General features: G+C 38.0%; 1 protein-coding gene across 5 annotated transcripts in view; it reads left to right on the forward strand.

The window, feature by feature from the left end:
* Positions 1-21,603, forward strand: part of ABCA5 (ATP binding cassette subfamily A member 5) — a 67,025-nt gene that overhangs the window by 15,604 nt on the left and 29,818 nt on the right. For all 5 annotated transcript variants that reach the window (XM_022589781.2, XM_089901707.1, XM_089901708.1 and 2 more), the window contains 14 exons: positions 1,458-1,687; positions 3,293-3,434; positions 4,762-4,950; positions 6,370-6,517; positions 8,441-8,609; positions 9,745-9,803; positions 11,008-11,118; positions 12,553-12,728; positions 13,228-13,347; positions 14,406-14,544; positions 15,740-15,830; positions 16,018-16,157; positions 17,118-17,237; positions 20,005-20,206. In XM_022589781.2, the coding sequence (XP_022445489.1) occupies positions 1,458-1,687; positions 3,293-3,434; positions 4,762-4,950; positions 6,370-6,517; positions 8,441-8,609; positions 9,745-9,803; positions 11,008-11,118; positions 12,553-12,728; positions 13,228-13,347; positions 14,406-14,544; positions 15,740-15,830; positions 16,018-16,157; positions 17,118-17,237; positions 20,005-20,206 (2,036 nt within the window). The remainder of the gene's footprint in view (positions 1-1,457; positions 1,688-3,292; positions 3,435-4,761; positions 4,951-6,369; positions 6,518-8,440; positions 8,610-9,744; positions 9,804-11,007; positions 11,119-12,552; positions 12,729-13,227; positions 13,348-14,405; positions 14,545-15,739; positions 15,831-16,017; positions 16,158-17,117; positions 17,238-20,004; positions 20,207-21,603) is intronic.

The raw sequence follows: 21,603 nt of genomic DNA on the forward strand, positions 1-21,603 counted from the left end.
ACTGCTGTCAAATGTACAGAATACATAACTTAATACAACTCCTTTATGGAAAGAGATAAGGGAGAAGTCATATTCTCTGACTTAATTTTTTTGAAACCCACCTTATTTGATGGTTTCTAAGCAGGTGATTCAGCATTCTGTATACCAGTATTATCATATCCGTGTTGACTGTAGATAATATTTATGAAAGGTCTACATGTGCAGACCTTTTCCCTTGAATAAGAATAACTTAGTTTAAAGAAGGTGAGTATCTTTATCTTAATCACAGTGGTAGATTTTATTTCTTATTTAACAAACATTTATCACTTGTTTGCCAAACATTATTTCTAAGAAGTTATATACTAAGATCAACCCATGTAATCTTTAACACCCCTATGTTAAAGGCTGCTGTTATTGTCTGCATTTTATATGTGCACCTGAAGCACAGGAAGGTTATAAGTGACTTTCCAAAACTCAGTTAATTAGTGGCAAAGCTAATTCAGACTATCGCTTTTGGGTTCCCAGTTCTGTATTTTAATACTGTACTGCCACTAAGATTGTGTATAAATGTTGCATTTACGTTCTAAAGACATGCTTAGGCCTGATCCAGTGTTTCACATTTTAGCAGAAATGAACAGGAGACCTTGAATAGGAGACCTGTCTCTGTTAGTTGTTAGACTGCTATGTAGTAAAATGACTACAAAAATAATGCTTTACTTGACTGCGTTGTTGTTAGAACCATATGAGATGATGTATATAGAATTGTCTTATAAACTCTCACAACATGGTATAAATGTACTGTAGATACAGTGTTCAGTAACACAGAAGATTAAGGTAATGACAGTGAAATATAGGGCATATCACATTGACAGTGTTAAAAGTACTTATTTGTGTTTTGGCCAAAGACCTTTGCTGTCCACAACCCAGACCATACTAGATGAACAGGTAGAGCAGATCTCATTTTAGCCATTCATTTGAATGTTAAGTAGAAGTGTATCGTATGGCATAACTAGTTTTATTGTTCTGTCTATATGCGTGCTGCATATATAGATTTTAAAACACTAGAAGGACTTACTATCTAAAAGAACATTTTAAAAAGAGTCATTCTTTCATAGTACTAGTAGTCATTCCTTAATTCCTCAATTTTATAAATGCATGTTTTTATTAAGATACATATAATTGTCAGCTAAAGATGATCATGTGCAGTTTTATTTTCTTTGACAAATGATTTAATAAAAATTTATATACTTCCCAACTTCAGACTTTAAACTTCATGACATGCCTCCAGAATGAGTAAAAGCAGTTTTCTATAGGCATCATGATGCTGGGGTCAATCACTTTATTTCTGGTGTGTAGCTTTTTGAGGATGGTATTTGTACGAGGTTATTGATTAAATTTGGGGGTATAACTGTCACATTATTTTAGGGGCTACTATCAGAACTAAATTAATTGAATGTATTTACATTTTCTAATTACAGCTGAAGACCAATGTTTCTTTTTGGAAGGAGCTGGAGCCAACTAAGGCTGTCCTTATGGGAGAAACTGCTGTTGTGGAAATAGATACCTTTCCCCGAGGAGTAATTTTAATATACCTAGTTATAGCATTTTCACCTTTCGGATACTTTTTGGCAATTCATATCGTAGCAGAAAAAGAGAAGAAGTTAAAAGAGTTTTTAAAGATAATGGGACTGCATGACACTGCCTTTTGGTATGTTATTAAAACTTTGTTATTCAGTGTGATTAATAATCGTATAAGTATACAAATCTTCAGAATTGTAATTTTGTTGTTCACCTGACTTGATGAGGTGCTGATGCTGTTTTCTCATAGTTATTGCCTTTGTCTTGGAGTTTTTTGAGACCAGCCAAAATGCTTCAGCAATTGATTGGCTTGTTTTAACATAAGGGAGGTGAGCTTTGGAAAGCTCATGTGGATATTATATATTTAAATTTTATTTCATATTTTGTTTGAGTTGATGAGGCGTGTTCCATGTATTTCAGTGTATATCTCAGTGTATAGAAAATAGGAGATTTTGGGAAGTTAGAAATTAATTGCCTGTTACAGTCCTCCTCAGGTATCGTAGCATATACATGTTATTAAAATGTAATCAAAATGACAGAAGTTTGTGTATGTGGTATATGGGCTTTCTTTCCCCTGGAGAAAGTTATTTTTGTGAACTTTTTAAGATTATAATGTGCAAGTAATTTCTAGAGAAACAAATGAAAAAAGTTCACAAATGAGCACATTAGCATTTTTATACAATGATAATTTTATAGAGGCATGCATTTTTATAAATAATTCTAGGTGTATTTTTCGTACTTTTTCCACTATGTAATAACAACATTATTTTGACCTCTTTTTTGGGGGGGAAGTTAATACTGTTGCATGTGAGTTATTATTGTAGACCATTTTATTCCATTTAGCTCAATGCAACAGTTAATTAAAACACTTTATGTAATGGGGTCATTCTGTGTGACATAGCATCTTTGTGCATTTTTTTTCTCCTGTCGTTCTACTAGTGATTGGTTTTTGAGATGCACTGGTTATTAAAGTATTCTGTGAGGAAACAGTGGCTGGAAGAATGTAGGCAAATCAGTTTCTCAGTGCCTCAGTTTTGCCTCTGTAAAATAATGGTTTTAGTTTTGGTAGTTCAGATATCTTTTAGCCCTATTTTGGTGATTTTATGATAGCATACATTAAATTATCTGCTAACTTGAAAAATGAAAATAAAATGAAGCTAAATACTGTGGTGATTTCACTGAGCACTGATTTTGAGGAGAAATGTTGAGTCCTGTAGTGAATCCGTTGTTGATCTTCCTGATCTCACATTGTGTTCCTGTAGTAATTATGTTGTCGATTAGCAAGGTAACCTCTACTGTCTAAAGTACCAGAAGCCATCAGTTTGTTGCATGTACCATAAAGAAAATTGTCAGTCATTAAAAACTCTTTCGTATTTTAAGAAAATCAGAAGTATTGTGCATTGTTGAACTTTTGAGGGTTTTAGATTTAAATTAATCATGAATTGCTATAAATCTGTGCAGTTTTTTTTGGACTCTTGGAAAGATAGTCACCATTTTATCTCTGTGTCAGATGGTACTTTTACTGACAACTTAACCAATGCTGCTGTATTTTTAATTACATATGAGAGCTTTAATTTTCAATAGATGAGCATACAAAGAAATGAAGAGATTGGCTTAATTTTAAGAATAAAATGGCTAAAATAAAGCTGAAGTTTTGTTTAAAATGTTTCTTTTTTTTTTTTAATTGTTAAAGCCTATATCTTTAGCCGTAAATGTATCTGTGTTCCCATTGCAGGCTCTCCTGGGTCCTTCTCTATACAAGTTTGATTTTTCTCATGTCCCTTCTCATGGCAGTCATTGCAACAGCTTCTTCTTTATTTCCTCAAAGTAGCTGCTTTGTGATATTTCTACTTTTTTTCCTGTATGGCTTATCATCTGTAAGTACTTTCATTTGAAATGGGAATAAAGAACTGTCAAAATATTTGATTAATAAAGTCTTACTGTTTGGTTTACTTACAGTCGATTTCCCATGAAAGACAAGATTGTTACTAGGCTACTGATAGATGAGTTGTATCATTGTGCCTCCATATTTTTAGAAAAGTTACAGAATATTCTCAAGCCTAAGTTTAACTTGTTTTCATATGATGTATTCCACATACAGTTCCTCTGTGTCTGTCTTTCACTATCTTCATTTAATTGTGCTTATTATACACCATTAAGATTGTCTGGTACTAGACATTTTATTCCTTTGTTTTTATGAGATCCTGACTGTTTCAAGTTAATTTATGTTACAGGATGATGTCGTGTAAAGATATATCTTTGTAAATGTAGCTCTTTGACAGTGTTGATTTCCATTGGGTAGTTTGGTTAAATGTTGGATGTTCATGACAAGCTTTTGTTTTAAGTGGTCCCAGTTTCCATTCTGATTGGCTTATGTGCCCATGCTGTATCCGTTGTTAAATATTTTGACTATCACCCCTGCTCTTTTTTTAAAACATTTATTTATTTTTGGCTGCGTTGGGTCTTCGTTGCTGCGCACGGGCTTTCTCTAGTTGTGGTGAGCGGGGGGCTACTCTTCGTTGCGGTGCGCGGGCTTCTCATTGCGGTGGCTTCTCTTGTTGCGGAGCACGGGCTCTAGGTGCGCGGGCCTCAGTAGCTGTGGTGTGTGGGCTCTGGAGCGCAGGCTCAGTAGTTGTGGCGCATGGGCTTAGCTGCTCCGCGGCATGTGGGATCTTCCTGGACCAGGGCTCGACCCCGTGTCCCTTGCATTGGCAGGGGGACTCCTAACCATTGCGCCACCAGGGAAGTCCCATTCCTGCTGTTTAACATGATAATTTACAAATAGCTGATATGCTCCTCTATATAATTGCCTGGTTTTTAACTGGCTCTGTTTCTTGTCAACACGTGAAGTTGAAAAGATGGGCTCTGTGTAAAAGCTTGTTGACATACTGTTTTGTTCATATTTGTCTGTATCTAACTGCAGAAACACACGGTGGTTTATGGTTTCTACAGTGCTGAGATGATCATGTTTGCCTATTACATAGATAAACTGCAGTTTTTAATATTTGTCGGTTTAAATTTTTAATGTAGAGCACTATTTGTATGAAAATTAAATATCTCACCATGGCCTTTAGAAATTAATTGTATTTTAATGAATGTATTTTCTAATGAAAATAACTTGTTCTTTCACAAGGAAAATTTAATTTTGTTTTCATACCAGTGTATATGAACAATGCTTTAACCTTAAAACCTTATATCTTACAGGTATTTTTTGCTTTAATGCTGACGCCTCTTTTTAAAAAATCAAAACATGTGGGAATAGTTGAATTTTTAGTCACTGTGTCTCTTGGATTTGTTGGCCTTTTGATAGTCCTCGTGGAAAGTTTTCCCAAATCTTTAGTGTGGCTTCTTAGTCCCTTCTGTCAGTGTACTTTTTTGATTGGTATTGCACAGGTAGGTAATATACATATCTTGCTTTCACTAAGTATTTTCTTTTCTCTCCACTTCCGTGCAGCATATTATACTACCATGCATACTGCCCTTAGTTTGCAAAAAAAATTATTTAAAATTTTCAACATGAAAAAGGAATGATACTTGAATATTGGAGTACATTTTATATTGGTTTCGTTTATATTTTCTCCATTTTTAAAGTTTTTTATTTATATGACCTGTTTATAAATAAGTTCTCCACTTTTCACTTTAGTGTATCTCAATAATCTGTTTCACTGCAGTAACTCAGTTTGTTAGAAGTCATGGGTTTATGCGTCAGGCAATCTAGATTGCTCTGTGGCCTGGATTTATTGCTCCCTGTTGTAAATTTAGCTCACATGTGCACCTGGGAGAAAATTGTGTGTGAAGCAGAACAAATTTTTCTTGACTGTAGTAGTGAAAGTAGTACCTTGTGGATTTTATAGGTCCAACATTCATGAGATTATCTTTACCTAAATAGTATTTAGATTTACAAATTTGATTTTTATTTGTCTTTACGGGGCAGTCAGGTTCTAAGGGGAAAATTCTTATAAGAAACTGCTTTATGTATTAGAACACAAATTTGGTTAATGTGTAAAGAAAAAATGTAATTACTTAATACAAGAGATTATTCATGTTGGCTGGATAGACTTCTTATTTGTGAGACTTTGCTTGTTTATGAATATTGAGTTAAACGAATTTTAATTATTTGAGACCTAAGAGCTGTTATTACATGTTTCGAGAGTCCACTGAGTCCCCTTAGGAAGGGAGAATTATAGATTCATAGGTTTTTGTTGAGTGGGAGGGACTTTGAATGTCATTTAATTCACCTTCATTTCACAGATGAGACTGAATTCCAGAACAGCATAATTAAAGTTTATTTACTTATTGGCAGGGCTGAGACCTAAACGAGGCCTCAGCCTCTACTGCTGTCCTTCTGCTCTATCACCTGTATCTACTATGAATAATTTAATAGCTGTGTTAATTAATTATAGTACCTTCTCCCTTTTCAGTGTTGAAAGGTGCTGACCATAAGTTTATCCTCTAACACTTAATTTGTCTGACTTCTCTGTGGACCATAACCCTTTTGTTTGCATTAGTTTTTATTTCATTTGATAATCATAGCACTAGAATTATTGCACATGCCCCAAGAATAGATGTATACTGGTTTTAGAAGCACAGCATTGAAAACATGGTTGAAAGGGGTTGCTGTAGTAAACTCACGTTTACTGTTTTCTTTATAAACTCACGTTACCAGTTTGGTGGAGACTGTTTAATCTGTTCAAAGGCCCAGTTTACTGACTCTGGATATTATGAGAAGCTCTAAATAGTGTTAGCTATTTTATAAAATGATAAAATATGTTATCATTTTTATATAATAAAGTTGGTGTTTCTGTTTTTCAGGTCATGCATTTAGAAGATTCTAATGAAGGTGCTCTATTTTCTAATTTGACTGAAGGGCCGTATCCTCTGATTATTACTATTATCATGCTGGCGCTTAACAGCATATTCTATGTCCTTCTGGCTGTCTATCTTGATCAAGTCATTCCAGGTATGCAGGTAGTTATTGGATTTTACGGTAGAGATATTTAGGTTTCTTTGCCCACATAAGGTTAACTTAATTAAAAAAATTTTCTTCTAAGTCGTATTCGCTGTTACAGCTTTTAATTTAATTTTAAATAAGTATATTTCGTACCTTATTCATTAACTGCTAGTGAATGTATAAGGAGATTGTGGGTGAAAAGAGATCAGTTTGTTTTGAAAGCCTTCAGTCCCTCATTGAACTCCTTAACTCAGTCCTTCCCCACGTCCATCGTTTCGGCTACAGTGTTTTGTTATTTCACCCGATAAGCTCCGACACCACGAGCAACCTGGTGACCCCTCCCATTCCCCACATCCCTCATCCTGCACCGACAGCAAACTTGTGCGGATTCAAAATATTACTAAATATCCAACACCCCCTTTCCTTTTCCCCCTGAGTTCCTCATTCATTTTGTCTGTGTGCCAGACCTGCAGTCTTATATGGAAAGACAGGTGTGGCTTTTAAAACTTGAGTTACTTCGAATCAAATAAGCTAACAGTTCCTTCTCGGTAGCGCAGGCCACAGGCCAGGTGCTCGGCAGCCACTCCTGGCTGTGAGTCACCACACTGCAGAGCTCAGGTGAGGACGTTTCTGTAGTTGCAGGAAGGCATGGTGGGCTCTGCTAGTCTAGACCGCCGTGGCAGCTTCCATCTAACTGCCTACCTCACGTCTGTCTAAGAACCTCACCGTTCCCTCTAATCAAGCTAATCTCCTGCTCAGACACCTTGCTGGGTGGGCATAGCCTGGTGAATCAAGTAGAAACTTGTTATATGTTAATTTCCTCCACACTGCTTTTATGTATTTAGTCACTTCTTAGCCACTGTGCCCCTCTGTATTGTATTTTGCATCCATCCACACGGTCCTATTTATCTATTTAAACACATCTGCAGTGTATCCGTTACATTATTTTTAGCTACCCATAACAGAGAACCTCTTTAGTTGTCTTAAACAAGAAGGAAATCAAGCGTTCTATTTAAAGTCCAAAGATAGGATGGACCCCAGGTCAGTTGGACTTGCTCAGCTGTGTCATCAGGGACCCACTTTCTCCGTGTTCTTGCCTCTTGGTCTCAATCTGGCAGGTTTGCTCTCCTCCTGGCTGCACGGGGTTGTGCTTCTTTGTTCCCATCCAGAGGAAGAGGGAGAGGTTGCCTTTCCCCCAGTAAACCCTTCGCTCCTGTCTGGTTGGCACCTGCTTGTGGCTGCAGTGGTAGCAGCCACCAGAGCCTGCCAGGGGCTCATTAGGTCCACTGGCATCTCTCTGTCGTTGGGATCAGAGCCCTTTGAAACATGCGCTCGTCTAGAGGAGGGGTGGATGTTAGAAAGGACGGCAAGGGTCGCTTCCTTGGGGAGAAAGGGAGAAAATACGTACATGCTTGTGTGGGCAGGCAGAGCTAAGTCTCCTGTGTCGGTCCTGGTGGCTGGCTGTGTTTTTCTCCTAGTTCTAAAAAGCCTTCTTTATGAACAATATCAACTTTTCTGAATACTGTCTGTTTTCAAACACTAAGCTGATACTCATTCAAGCCTTCAGGCTATCCAGATGTAAACTTTTCCTCTTCTGAACTCTTATTAAGCACTGTGCGTGGCACGCCTCATGCTGTACGTTGTGTTTTAGCCGTTTAGTATGTACATGTAGTCCTAACGATGTAAGTTTCTGTAGGGCAGAAAATGTACTTTGCTTACGTTTATGTTCCCTAGACTCTCAGCAACTCTGAAACTATTTATGGACAAGAGTTGTCAGTAAAACTTTTATTTTTCACACATTATCGATTTAGTATTTTATGTCTAAACTTTAGATCTAGGTTGTCTTAGGTTTCACAGACTGCCTTTATGATTTAATAACTAGTTTTCAGAAATAATTTGTTAGGATAACTCAGGTTTGTTTTTTTTTTCCAGGAGAATTTGGTTTACGGAGATCATCGTTTTATTTTTTGAAGCCATCATATTGGTCAAAGAGCAGAAGAAATTATAAGGAGTTATCGGAGGGCAATGTTAGTGGGAATATTAGTTTTAGTGAAATTGTTGAGCCTGTTTCTTCAGAATTTATAGGAAAAGAAGCCATAAGGTATGATTTAATCTTTGGCAGTTTAGGTCTAAGAACTGCTCATGGAACATGCCACATTTAAATCCTATCTTTTAAATAATGCATGTAAGTATGGTGTCTTTGGAGATTTGGTGCACATTTCATGCTTTTTTAAAAACCAGTATTAAGGGCTAATTCTCTTTTAAGTTTTTATTTTCTTTGCGGCCATTTAGAATAAGGTTGCTGCTAGGTTTGAAATTTTATGTTTGAATAGAAATTTTTAAAAGTAATAAAACCTAGTATTTATAAAATTAAGCTATTTTAAAGTTTCCTCATTATGTAGATTAAAACAGAATAAACATTAACTTTCTATTTTTATTCAGGCTACATTGTCTGAGATATATACCACACTAAATTGTGCTCTGTTGATTTCATAGACCCTTAGAAATCGTGACATAATTAACTTGTCACATCAACTTAATTTCTGAGAATGAAGGAAATTCATTACTGTTCCTTCTAGTTCAGTCAAAACCAAATTAAAAAAATAATGAGACCGAGAAAAGAAATAAAAGTGCAAGAAAAAGTGGAGTGTAATTTGTGTTTTTTAAATTTAAGAAAAATGTATAAAAGCAAGGGAGAGTTAGATATTTAAGATGCAGTCAGTGGGCTGGCGGTCTGCCTTCTTAAGAGTAAAATTTAAACTGCTGAACAAGACCATTCATTCCTTCAAAAATTATGTAAAACATTTAAAGTGGAAGGAGAGAATCACTTCACATTTATAGACAAGTGCTGATGTGAAATAGCACTCGGTTTTTAATCTCCCTTAACTGATAAACAAGTATTGATTAATTACAAACAGAAAAGAATCAAATGTGAAATAAGAAATCTATAAATTGCTTGAGTCAAATGTTCCAGTTTCTTTTTAGAAGTTGGCTTATCATTGAAAAATGAATGAATAACACTTAAAATGGAGAGGAATACTATACTTTTCTCTTGTAGTTTCTTTAAAACACTTTTATTATTATTGTCAGATTTCCTTGGTTTATTGTTTTAGTAGGAAGATGCTTTATTATTATTCCCGTTAAATATGACAGCTTTGATTAAAAATATTATACATGGAAACACGTACTTATAGATTGCTTTAAATACTTATAAAGTAGAAAATGGTGTTTTTCAGAATCAGTGGTATTCAGAAGACATACAGAAAGAAAGGTGAAAATGTGGAGGCTTTGAGAAGTAAGTAGCTTTCCTAGTGTTCAGTCCATAGCATTAAAGTACAAATGGAAAAACAACGTACGTAGTTTGTGGGAAATTTAAATTCTTTACCACAATTTTCTCTCTTTCCTTTAGGGATACTTCCATTTATTTATGTGACTAATGGTCATAATAAAACTTAGCATCAAAGTAGTAAAAGAAAAAAGTAATATCTATCGAGATGAAAAATAGTCAACTCTTTGAACAAATCTGTGTCCTTTTTCATTTTATTATTAGCATGTGTATACATGGTAGTTCCTTTTTTTTTTTTTTCCTTTTGTCCTCACACAGGGTTTCTCAGCCTTGGCACTATTGACGTTTTGGGTCTGATAGTTCTTTGTCACAGGGAGCTGTCCTGACAGTTGTGGCGTGTTTAGCAGTGTGTCCGTCAGGGTTCTTCAGAATCGTTAGAATATATATACACACATAGAGAGTGAGGGCACTGTGGGGAGGGGCGGGCGGGGAGGGGGGAAGATGATTTTTGAGGCATTGGTTCACACGACTGTGGGGCTTGACAAGTCTGAAATCTGTAGGGCGGGGCTGGCAGGCTGGGCACTCAGGCAGGAGTTGAAGCTGCGTCTGGCCTGCAGGTCTTGGGATGCTATCAGCGTGAGATCACCTTCATCAGATCAGGGGTTATAGTTATTTGAAGCTGGGTTTTCAGCCCCCTTTCTGCTGTCCCCTTTCAAACACTGACACATCCATCTGGTGATATTCATTCTACTTTACTCCTGTTTAAATTGAACTTTTAAAGCATTTACTTAGCCTTTTCCAAGCTATTGGTTAATTTCTGGTTTTTTGCCAGTAGATTTAACATGCCTCTAAGTACCCTTGGGAACAAATTTTTGTCTGTCCTTTTGTTTTAATTCCCTCGGAAGTTCCCCAAAGGGGGTACACAGAAATCCCCCCCGCCATGTTTTGTGCCCCCTCTAAATCGGTTAGTGTAATAAAAAAAGAAAAAGCTTATTTTGTATCATTTTTCTTATTGTTCATACCATTGACTATAACAAAGAATTATTATTGTGTTATAATATTAAATATTATGTTATTAAATATGCCGGTAACTTTAAATCTGTCTTTAAATTTATTGACTTCTTTCAAGGTTGCTCAAGTATTGTGTATTGTCTTACATGGCTCAACAGAAATAAGAATCACATTTGAGACTTCTCCTTTTTCCCTGAACTAGGTTTATCCTTTGACATATATGAGGGTCAGATTACTGCGTTACTTGGCCACAGTGGAACAGGAAAGAGTACATTGATGAATATTCTTTGTGGACTGTGCCCACCTTCGGATGGTGAGTTTTTTTGACTTAAAGAGAAAAATCCCTTACTTTGTTTTATTAGGGTTATTAACTAAGGTACCATGGTAATTATTTATCCTTGTGATATGTACCGATTGATTTTTGTCACTGATTTGGGATCAACTTCTGTGTCTGTAAAGATATTTTTCTTTTTTTTTGATTACACACACTTGTTTTCTCTTCAATAGAAAATAAAAGTGACTCAGTCATATTTAATAAGGAGGACCTACTTTTGTGCCTGTTTTATCAGGCATTTTACTTGTGTTTTTCTTTACTGTTCATTTTCAAGGAAGGATAAATCAGTAATTAATTGGAAATTAAATGAGGCCCATAGACATTTTGGTTGAGAAAATAAAGACTTCTAAGTATCCAACAGTAGTTCAAAAGGAAAGAATGACGAGTGTCAGTACAATCTCCTAAAATAGATTTGTAAGAGCAATGCCTCAAACGTATAATTGTTACATGTGACTGCCCTGTAGATGAGAATTCAGTACAGCAGCTCCATTTTTCCACAGTAACCAAATAGAGTGGCAGAACAATAAATATTTTAATTTAAGAAAGGGCCAAACTTCCGTGTATTGATTCTGCATCTTTTTTTGCGGTACGCGGGCCTCTCACTGCTGTGGCCTTTCCCGTTGCGGAGCACAGGCTCCGGATGCGCAGGCTCAGCGGCCATGGCTCACGGGCCCAGCCGCTCTGCAGCATGTGGGATCTTCCCGGACCGGAGCACGAACCCGTGTCTCCTGCATCGGCAGGCAGACTCTCAACCACTGCGCCACCAGGGAAGCCCTGATTCTGCATCTTTTTAGATGTAGTTTCACTTCTAAAATTAGTTTGATTTTGTTGCTTATCTCTGTGTCACTCTTTGAGGGTAATTATAATACCTTTCATTCATATAAGGATTTATTATTTTTGTTACAATTCTCCATACATTAGCACATTGGTTTAATAGTTCTTAAGTAAAGGGGGATATATTAGTATTCAGTTTATAGAAGAAAAAAGCTTGGATTTAGATTAAGTGATTTTCTCAAGGCCACGCAGCTGGTTAGGAGTAAATTTTAAGTTCTTTGTTCTCTTTACTGTTGCATAATGCCTGGAAATGAGGGAAAATTGTTCCTGGAATATTAGTTAATGCACCAATAGATAATTTTGTTTAGTATTAAACTTATGGTTCTTTGCTCTTTCCACTCTGTAATATGCCCTGAAATTGAAGGAAAATGAGATTGGAATATACGTGGCAGCAAATCACCAGTATGATGGTGATTTCCACCAGTATGGAAATGAGGGTGCGTTGTGTCCTCCAAATTTATATTGACTCTTATTTTATGTCTATTACATACAAATAACTAAATTATTAGTATATACTAAAACATATATACTTTTTGATTCTTAATATATTTAATGTAAATACATATATTTTGCTTTTAGGGTTTGCATCTGTATATGGACACAGAGTCTCAGAAATAGATGAAATGTTTGAAGCAAGAAAAATGATTGGCATTTGTCCACAGTTAGATATACACTTTGATGTTTTGACAGTAGAAGAAAACTTATCCATTTTGGCTTCAATCAAAGGAGTACCAGCCAATAATATAATACAAGAAGTATGTTATTTATATAGAAATCTTTACTTTTATTTGCTGTAAATTAGTAACCTTATGCTTGAAAATCTAAATATAAAACTTGTTCTGAGCCAGTAAACAGAAAGTCATTATAAAGAATTAGAACTTGGAGCAAAAGTTTTAGCACATAGGAAATAGTCCTTGTTTCATCTGGAGGATTCTAATCTCTCAATATAGGTGTTTCTTTTCTTTTCTTTTCTTTTCGCCTCCACCCCCTTCCCCTGCCACACGGACACACACGGAGCCTTTGCACTGATCCCCTCCCACCACCCAGGGGTCACAGAAGTACAGCAGACCTTCCCATCAGGAATCCTTTTAGCTGTTATTTCAAAATTATACATGGATATATGTCAAAATTAAGTTCTGGACTAAAAGAACATTTTAAAAGTTGACATTAAAATTAGAACACTTAAAAACTAATATTGATAATTATGTAAATGATTTGATTTAAAAAACGTTTATTGACACTTTACTTTCATAGGTGCAGAAGGTTTTACTGGATTTAGACATGCAGGCTATCAAAGATAATCAGGCCAGAAAGTTAAGTGGTGGCCAGAAAAGAAAGCTGTCTGTAGGAATCGCTGTTCTTGGGGATCCAAAGGTAAGCGGATATAGTGTCATTGATGAGATAATTTTAAATTATGTTGAATTAAAAAGTGGTTGTAGAAAGATACACATACACACATTGTATAAATGTTAAACATACATAAAATACTATACGTTATTATGGATGTAATTATAGTAATAAGGTTTTAAAACTGAAGTCAGAAAGATATACAGCATCTTTAATTTAGTGGCCATCTCTCGGAAGGGGAACGGATAGGACTGACTTTCTTTATACCTGCAGAGATTTATTTCTCTGAGAGAGGATCTGAAGTAAAATAACATTCGTTAAAGTTCAGTGGTGGCTATAAAAGTATTGTTATGTTTATTATTCTCTTCAGTTTTCTATACATTTGTAATGGTTATAATAAAAATTTAAAAATAAGAACAAAATCAAACGAACAGTTCCGTTTTTCACTGTTCTGTTGATTTGATTATTTGGTCTGTTTTGTGCTCTCCTCTGTCTGGCAGAAACAGAGAACCAGCTGGTCACTGCTTTGCGCAGTGTTAGAAAGCTGCCAGGTGCACACCTGTGGCCGGGAGCCCCCTGGGTGCCCACCATCCTGCCACACGCCCTGCTGCTGTAGCTTAGGGAGGACTGTGGTTCAGGCTTTGAGTCAATTTATCTTCCTCCCAATCCCCACCACCACATTTTCAAAATTAAAAATAGTCTTAAAATAAATTTCTTTCCCTGAACTAATACAGAGCATAACTCTCTAACGAGCAGTTGTTACATCTACAAAATTTAATTGTTCAGGTAAAAGCGAAATAGTCGGTGTTTTGTTTTTTAGTTTGTCTATCTGATTGTTATTATACTTATGTCTTATACATTACAGACATTTGTATTTTAAAATTAAACCAAAGAAGGTATTCATATGCCAAACCGATAGTTTTTTAAATTTATGCTAACTCACATATGAGTGGAAAACTCAGACCTAATACATTTCTGATTGGATAGAGTAACTTTAAGTGGGGAAGGTTTGCAGGGTCTGCATGAATTTTATATATTTTAGTTTTCCTGAGGATTCCCTGCCTTGCCCACCCGTTTGCACACAGGTACTGTTGCTGGATGAACCGACAGCTGGGATGGACCCTTGTTCGCGTCATATTGTTTGGAATCTTCTTAAATACAGAAAAGCTAATCGGGTGACAGTGTTTAGTACTCATTTCATGGATGAAGCTGACATTCTTGCTGGTGAGATTTTTACTTTATTTTTAAAGGTTAAGGTCATGGGGCCGAATGGGAGATTAGACATAGAAATGCTAAATTCTGAGGAATAAATAAAGAAGCTGTGCGTTCTTCACAAAAAAAGGTATTACAGTTTTTTAAACTTACATGTTTTTGTGTTGTGTTGGGGGGTCCCCCTGACCACCCGAGGTCCAATAATCTGCCACGAAAGCTCACAGGACTCAGCACAGCCACACCCCTGGGTGTCAGTTATTACACTGAAATGGAAGGGGTACAGGGCAGAGTCAGCAAAGGGCAAAGGCACATGGGACAAAGTCCGGGAGAAACAGGCAAGCTTCCGAGAGTCCCGTCCGCACGGGGTCAGCCAGGGTGCGCTCCGTCTGTGCAGCAGCGGGTTGTTCTCTCGCCCAGGGTGGTGGTTTTTTGCTCTTGGGGCTGGCCGTGTGGCACCCTCTGCCTCACACGGGCCACCTGCCGGCCGCCCAGCAGGAAGCAGGTGTCAGCCATGGCTGCGTTGCCTGTGCAGCGCAGGTGCCGGGGGCCAGCCTTACCTGCTCAAAGCCGGGTCTCCAGACACGGGTCAGGAGCCAGCCTCGTAAGAGGCCTTCCTAAGCTTAAGGGCCTCAGGCCAGTGCTAAACACATTCACACACCGAAGAATCCAGGTTGAAACCAGCACGTGACTTTAGTAGCTGCGACAAGGTCCAAGGCTCTGAGGTTCCCAAGCAACCTCTTTCTGTTCATGATACAATCTAATAAATTGGGCATGTCATTCATTTTCTCAGTGCTATCTTTGTTTAAAAAAAACCTAACGTTTTGTTTCTGTTGCTTTCTCGTCGTTTTTACATTTGGCTGTCAAGGAAGTTGTGAAAGCACTTGTTAGTAACGTTATAGGAAGAGTCCGAGACATTTGGAGCATGTTAGTTAGGAAAGTAGACTGTAGACTTACACTGCCTGGGTGGAAGCCCTGGCTTTGTCACTTAATAGCCACGTGAAGCGTGGGCAAACTGTGCATGTTCTTATTGCCTTCCTGTTCTCATCGAAAAAGCAGGTGATGATAATCTATACCTTCCTCACAAGGCTGTTGTGATAGTTTAATGAGCTCATACACTGGTGCCTCATAGGTTAATCCAGAAAATATAAATGCCAATTATTAATGCTGTTACTAACTCTGAAATTGAAACGCAAATCTCTTTTTGCAGATAGGAAAGCTGTCATATCACAAGGAATGTTAAAATGTGTTGGTTCTTCAATTTTTCTGAAAAGTAAATGGGGGATTGGCTACCGCCTGAGGTATCATTCATTCTTTATTGCCTTGTTCCTTATTATATTCTTGAGCTATTGTTACTGTGTTTAAGCTTTGCCATGATGTGCTTCAGCCATTTTTGTGTGGCACTAACTTTAGCTTAAAGCATTCAGAATTTACTTTTGGCTGTTGACTGAGTAATCATAAAAAATTATGGTTTTTGGTTTTCTCTAGCATGTATATTGACAGATGCTGTGCCACGGAATCTCTTTCTTCTCTGGTTAAACAACATATACCTGCAGCTACTTTATTACAACAGAGTGACCAGCAGCTTGTGTATAGCTTGCCTTTCAAGGACATGGACAAATTTTCGGGTATTCCTTACTTTCAGTTTCTTGACTGCTGAACCAGGTTCTTGCATTGGGGATGAGTTTTCTTAATTTACTTGGTTTATTTTTCTATATAATATTTACGTGCTCGCAGGTCGCCAGAGTTAATATTCCGTTTCTGCTTTATTTTGCTTTTGAAAATCAGAAATGCTGTAAGCTAACATTTCTTTTTTTTATAAACGGCATGCAAGAAACTCCAACTAGTGTGTTAACTTACGTAAATAATTGTTTCTTGACAAATAATTGTCAAGAAAGAAAGAAATTGTTCCCTTTTTTTGTTCTGGGAATAAGAATATAAATATACATATACACAAATATATACATACGTACACACACAAATGTGTATACACACACACAGTTGTTTGTATAAGTCCTAAGCTCTTTTCCAGTTTCATGATTTCATAACGAATTACATTATTACACGGTAAACCCTTGAATTATTTTATTTGTGACATTTAGTTTTCTGCTTTTTGATGAGGAACTCAAACTCAGTGTCCTTTATCTGTTGACAGATGACTTAATAAACAAAAGGATATTTCTTACTGTTGAAGATACGTTATGCAGAATTCCCATAGCATTCCTATAATTAGAAATTTTCTATGCGGTTTTCTATGGTTTCCTTTTGAGAATAAGGAATCATTAATTAACTGAATTGAAGTACATGTGTCAACGTAATGTACTCTGCCCATCATTCTATCTATAAAATATTTCTTAGTTTTAATTTATATTATGATGCATGTCTAATAGATGTATATCTCCCTAAACAAACATTCCTTGGGGTCCTTAGCAATTTCTAAGAATGTTGACGGGGTCCTGAGACCAAACAGTTTGAGCACACTGTACCAGCCCAGTAAATTCAGCCGTCTGCTATTTTAAAACGACATTTTAGAAGAATTCATGGTAGTGTGCCTAATGACACAACGCTCTTCCATGTTTCTCCTTTAGGTTTATTTGCTGCTCTGGACACTCATTCAGATTTGGGTGTTATTTCTTATGGTGTTTCCATGACGACTTTGGAAGATGTATTCTTAAAGCTAGAAGTTGAAGCGGAAATTGACCAAGCAGGTAAAAACAAAGCTAACGGCACATTTTAGGCAATGAGCCAGACAGGCAGTGATCAAGACAAATAATTGTAGAAGCATGTGGAATTTGTATTTTGGGGAAGAAAGGGTAGAAATAAACAGGCAAATAGATATTTACAGAGAGTGATAGGAGGTATGAAGGGATTAGTGGGGCGGTCTCGGGAGGCAGAGAGCTTAGATGGCATCTCGGGGGGACTGGGTTGGGATGATATTTAAAGTGAGGCCTGAACGGCAAGAAAAGTGAGATTTCATCGCAGAGCCTTCCAGGTAAAGGGACTCGCTACTGCACAGGTGTTGGTTGAGGGATGGGTTGGATGTTTCTGATGACGAAGAAAGGCCGCTGTGGAGAGCCAAGGAGAGGGTAGCACGTAGTGGGCTCAGAGCTGGAGGCCAGGGGCCACATCATATTTAGTCTTTGAACATGTTTAGTCTGGAAAAACATTTTGTTTGTTTTCTTAGTGTGATATGAAGCTACCAGAGAGTTTGAAAGCAAAGGGGTAGCGTGATCTGATTTGCATTTTTAAAAACAGCGTTCCAGTTGTTGAATGATGAGTGGATGTAAGGGAAGTGTGGAAGCAGAAGAGCAGCTAGGAAGCTATGGCAGTTCGTCTTAGTTTGAACTAGGATGGTTGTGACAATAGGGAAACATGCACAGCGCGGGCTTCTCCCAGAGGCGCCGCTGGTGACTTGCAGGTGCTGGCTTAGCGCTAGGGGTTGAGGAACGGGAGGTCAAGAACAGTGTCTAAGCTTTTGGCTTGAGAACTGGAAGTGGAATTGCCCTTTCCTGAGAAAGGGGGAGCAGCAGGTTTGTGGAAAGAAGGACTCCAGGTGTGAATTTTGGTTATACTGTTGAGAGGTTTAGTAGACATCCCAGTGGAGATGATGCCTGTGGGCTGTTTGATTCACACACTTGGAGCTAAAGGAGGGCGTGGGGCTCAAGATACAAACGCTGGATCCGCCTGTGTACCGGTGGCCCTGTGGGACTGGATGAGGTGCTTCGGTGGCGAGCGCGGACGCAGTGGAGGGAAGCCCCGAGGGTGAGCAGTGAAGGGCCAGGGAGGGCTGACCAGGAAGGCACCAGTAGCGCCCTTTCTGTCTTCACGAAAGAAGATGCAGGCGCTGGGGCAGCATGGTGTTTGAGGCAAGAGCGAGTGGGCAGTTAGTTCTCTGCCGACTGCTGTGAAGAGGAAGATGGCAGCACAAAAGGGGGGTTTGGTAGCTTAGAAGACGGGGAATGTGTAAGGGTGGGAGCCGGTCGTGACCTTGACACGAGTGATTTCAGTGGTGCGGTCGAGATCCGTGAGGTTTAAGCTGAGAATGGGTTGAAGGGTAGCGAGACTGGTGTGGTGCTGGGTCCTGAGAGTGAAGGAAAAAGGATGTTTCTCTCAAACGTGGAGGAAGAAAGGTGAGCTTACGATGAGGACGTAGGGGCGGATTGCAGCTAGAGAAGGAAAGTTCACGTGAAAATGTTGGATCAGTTGGAGCGATAGCAAGATCTTAAATGTGGGCATCCATCAGTTTGATGAAACTGAGTAGAGATAAAGGTATGGGAATGGAAGGAATGAAGGGAGCTAGAGGTCAGGATGTAGAATGCGTTACCAGTGCATATGTCTGTAATACTGAGGATGGCGGAGAGAGCTAGATGGAGAAGGTGCTTGTGTGTGTGTTGCTCAGTACTTTGAGGCATACGAAGTAGTTTCTAGAAACATCTGGGAAGTGGGAATGAAAATGAGAAGGGTGAGCTCTGTTCAGGTATTATTCACTTTTCTCTATAGTACCTTTAAGCCCATTATGCAAAATAAATTTACCTCTAACATCAGCTTGCTTTCAGTTTGGTCGATTTTAATTGTTTTATTTTTTAAAGATTAGTATATATCAAATTCTGTAGAAGGCCAGTTGGAGCTCACTGAGTACTATGATTGTGATACGCAGTATTTCAGGACCTGCTTTTAGTTTGATTAGTCGCTGTGTCAGGGGAAGACAGGGACTGGACTTGTCCATCTACTGGGTCATCCGTTCAGACTGTTGAGTTGGTAAGATGCCAAGACAGCCAGGTTGTACCTAAATATTATTTTATACATTATTCTGCTCCACTCTTAAAATTTTTAATGTTTACTCATTTCTTAAACTTAGCCTAAGTCCTTCTTCATACCGAAACCAGTTTTCGTCTCTTTTTATTATTTTTCATCTCTTTTAAGTCAAATCACTGTTGTGAAAATAACGTATCTTGATTTCTATCCCCATCCAGTAGTTTTGTCAGGTTTTGGTCTAATGGAATCAATCATATAGCATGTCTCTTTTGCTTATATTTATTCTGGTTTCTTTGACTTAATGTAATGTTTGTCAGATCAAGCTACTGTGGTCATACAATAGTTTGTTCACGCTCATTGCTTTACACTGTTCTATTACAGGAATATCTCATGACTTATCCTTTCACCTGTTGACAGAGATTTGGGCTCTTTCCAGCACGCGGCTATTGCATAGGGTGCTAGCTAAGGATATTCTTGTACGTGTGTTTCAGTGAGAGCCTCTGTACATAATTCTGTTGGATTTATACCTGAGAGAGAATGTCCTGGGTCATAAGCTGTGCACATGTTCAGTTTTGATAACATTGCCAAAGTATATGACTGTCCCCTTTGTCCTGTATCACTGCCAGGTGTGTGCAGCTTTGAAATTTACATGCTTCAGAAAGGTTTTCATCTTTTTAAGGAAGATAACACAAGTTTCTATCGTTTTGTTTTGGCAAATAGATTATAGTGTGTTTACTCAGCGGCCACCAGAGGAAGAAGTGCATTCAAAACCCTTTGATGAAATGGAGCAGAGCTTGCTTATTCTTTCTGAAACCAAGGCTTCTCTGGTGAGCACCATGAGTGTTTGGAAACAGCAGGTGTTTAAAATTGCAAAGTTTCACTTCCTTACCTTGAAACGTGAGAGCAAATCAGTGAGATCAGTGTAAGTATAACCGCTCTTCCGTCTGATGAGTTGTTTTCTTAAGGATACAAACTAGATTTACCATCTTAGTCTTTAAAATGTAGACATATGTAAATAATCTGTGTAGTTTTGAGAGATTAAAATGGTAATTTCACAATGTCAGAGAAAAAAATTATACCTCTGGTGATTTCATTGGATATCATTAGAGCCTTAACTCTTTTTTAAAACTAGCATTTTTTTGATCTCATCTATAAAATGAGGGAGTGACAAATAATTTTCTCTAATTGTGTAATTTTTGAATTACTGTCATTGCATTTAAATTTTATTTTGCATTTACATTTTTCACAATTGTTTTGCCTCTATTACTAATATTTATGACCATTTTTTGGTAAACAGCAGGAAGAATAAGTTTTATCCTTATTTATCAGGTGAAGAAACGGAAATATAAAGAAGGGCTTATAGCGGGTAGAACTGGGATCAAAATGACGTCTTTTCCACTTAGCCGTGTCTCTGTCAGTTAGGTTCCCATGGGGTGCTAGACGCTGAATTATTTAGAAGTAACGTTAAGTACTTTTATACACCACGCTGTCTTGTTAGATCCAGAATGGCGGTAGAAATAAAACTTAATAATCAAGAATAAGAGGGGCTTCCCTGGTGGCGCAGTGGTTGAGAGTCCGCCTGCCGATGCAGGGGACACGGGTTCGTGCCCCGGTCCGGGAAGATCCCACATGCCGCGGAGCGGCTGGGCCCGGGAGAGGCCACAACAGTGAGAGGCCCGCGTACCAAAAAAAAAAAAAAAATATATATATATATATATATATATATATATATATATATATATATATATATATAAAGAATAAGAGTTTTGTTATATGTTTGAAATATGCTGAATTCATTTGCTTTTTGCCCAGACTTATTCAATATCAAAGAAATGTCAATCACGTATCTGATTTATTCCTGTGTCAGCATTAGTGAGAGAAAAACCTTTGTTTAAATCAGCATGTGTCCGTTTATTTAATTGAATACTACTCTCATAAAATACTCCCTGAAAAACAATAAAAGAATCTCGGCTCCGGCTGCCATAACAACAGCAGAAGTTTATCTTCTGACTTGAACAGCAGAAGTTTATTTTCCCACAGTTCCCGAGACTGGGAGTGAGGTCAGGGTCCACATGGTCGGGTCCTGTTGAGGACTTTTCCTGGCTTGCAGCTGGGCACCACCACCACCACCACCCCGCCCCCTCGCTGTGTGTGCACACAGAGAAAGAGCCACCAGAGAGCAAGCTCTCTGGTGCCTCTTCTTCTCAGGGCACCAATCCCGTCATGAGGCCGTGCCCTCGTGACCCCATCTGATCCTGATGACCTCCTGGAGGACTCATCTTCAGATGCCATCGCTTTGGGGCGTAGGGCTTCTGTGTA

Source organism: Delphinapterus leucas, chromosome 19 (assembly GCF_059928025.1).
Source record: "Delphinapterus leucas isolate spDelLeu-1000000601 "Yukka" chromosome 19, BTC_Dleu_Yukka2, whole genome shotgun sequence".
Classification (NCBI taxonomy): Eukaryota; Metazoa; Chordata; class Mammalia; order Artiodactyla; family Monodontidae; genus Delphinapterus; species Delphinapterus leucas.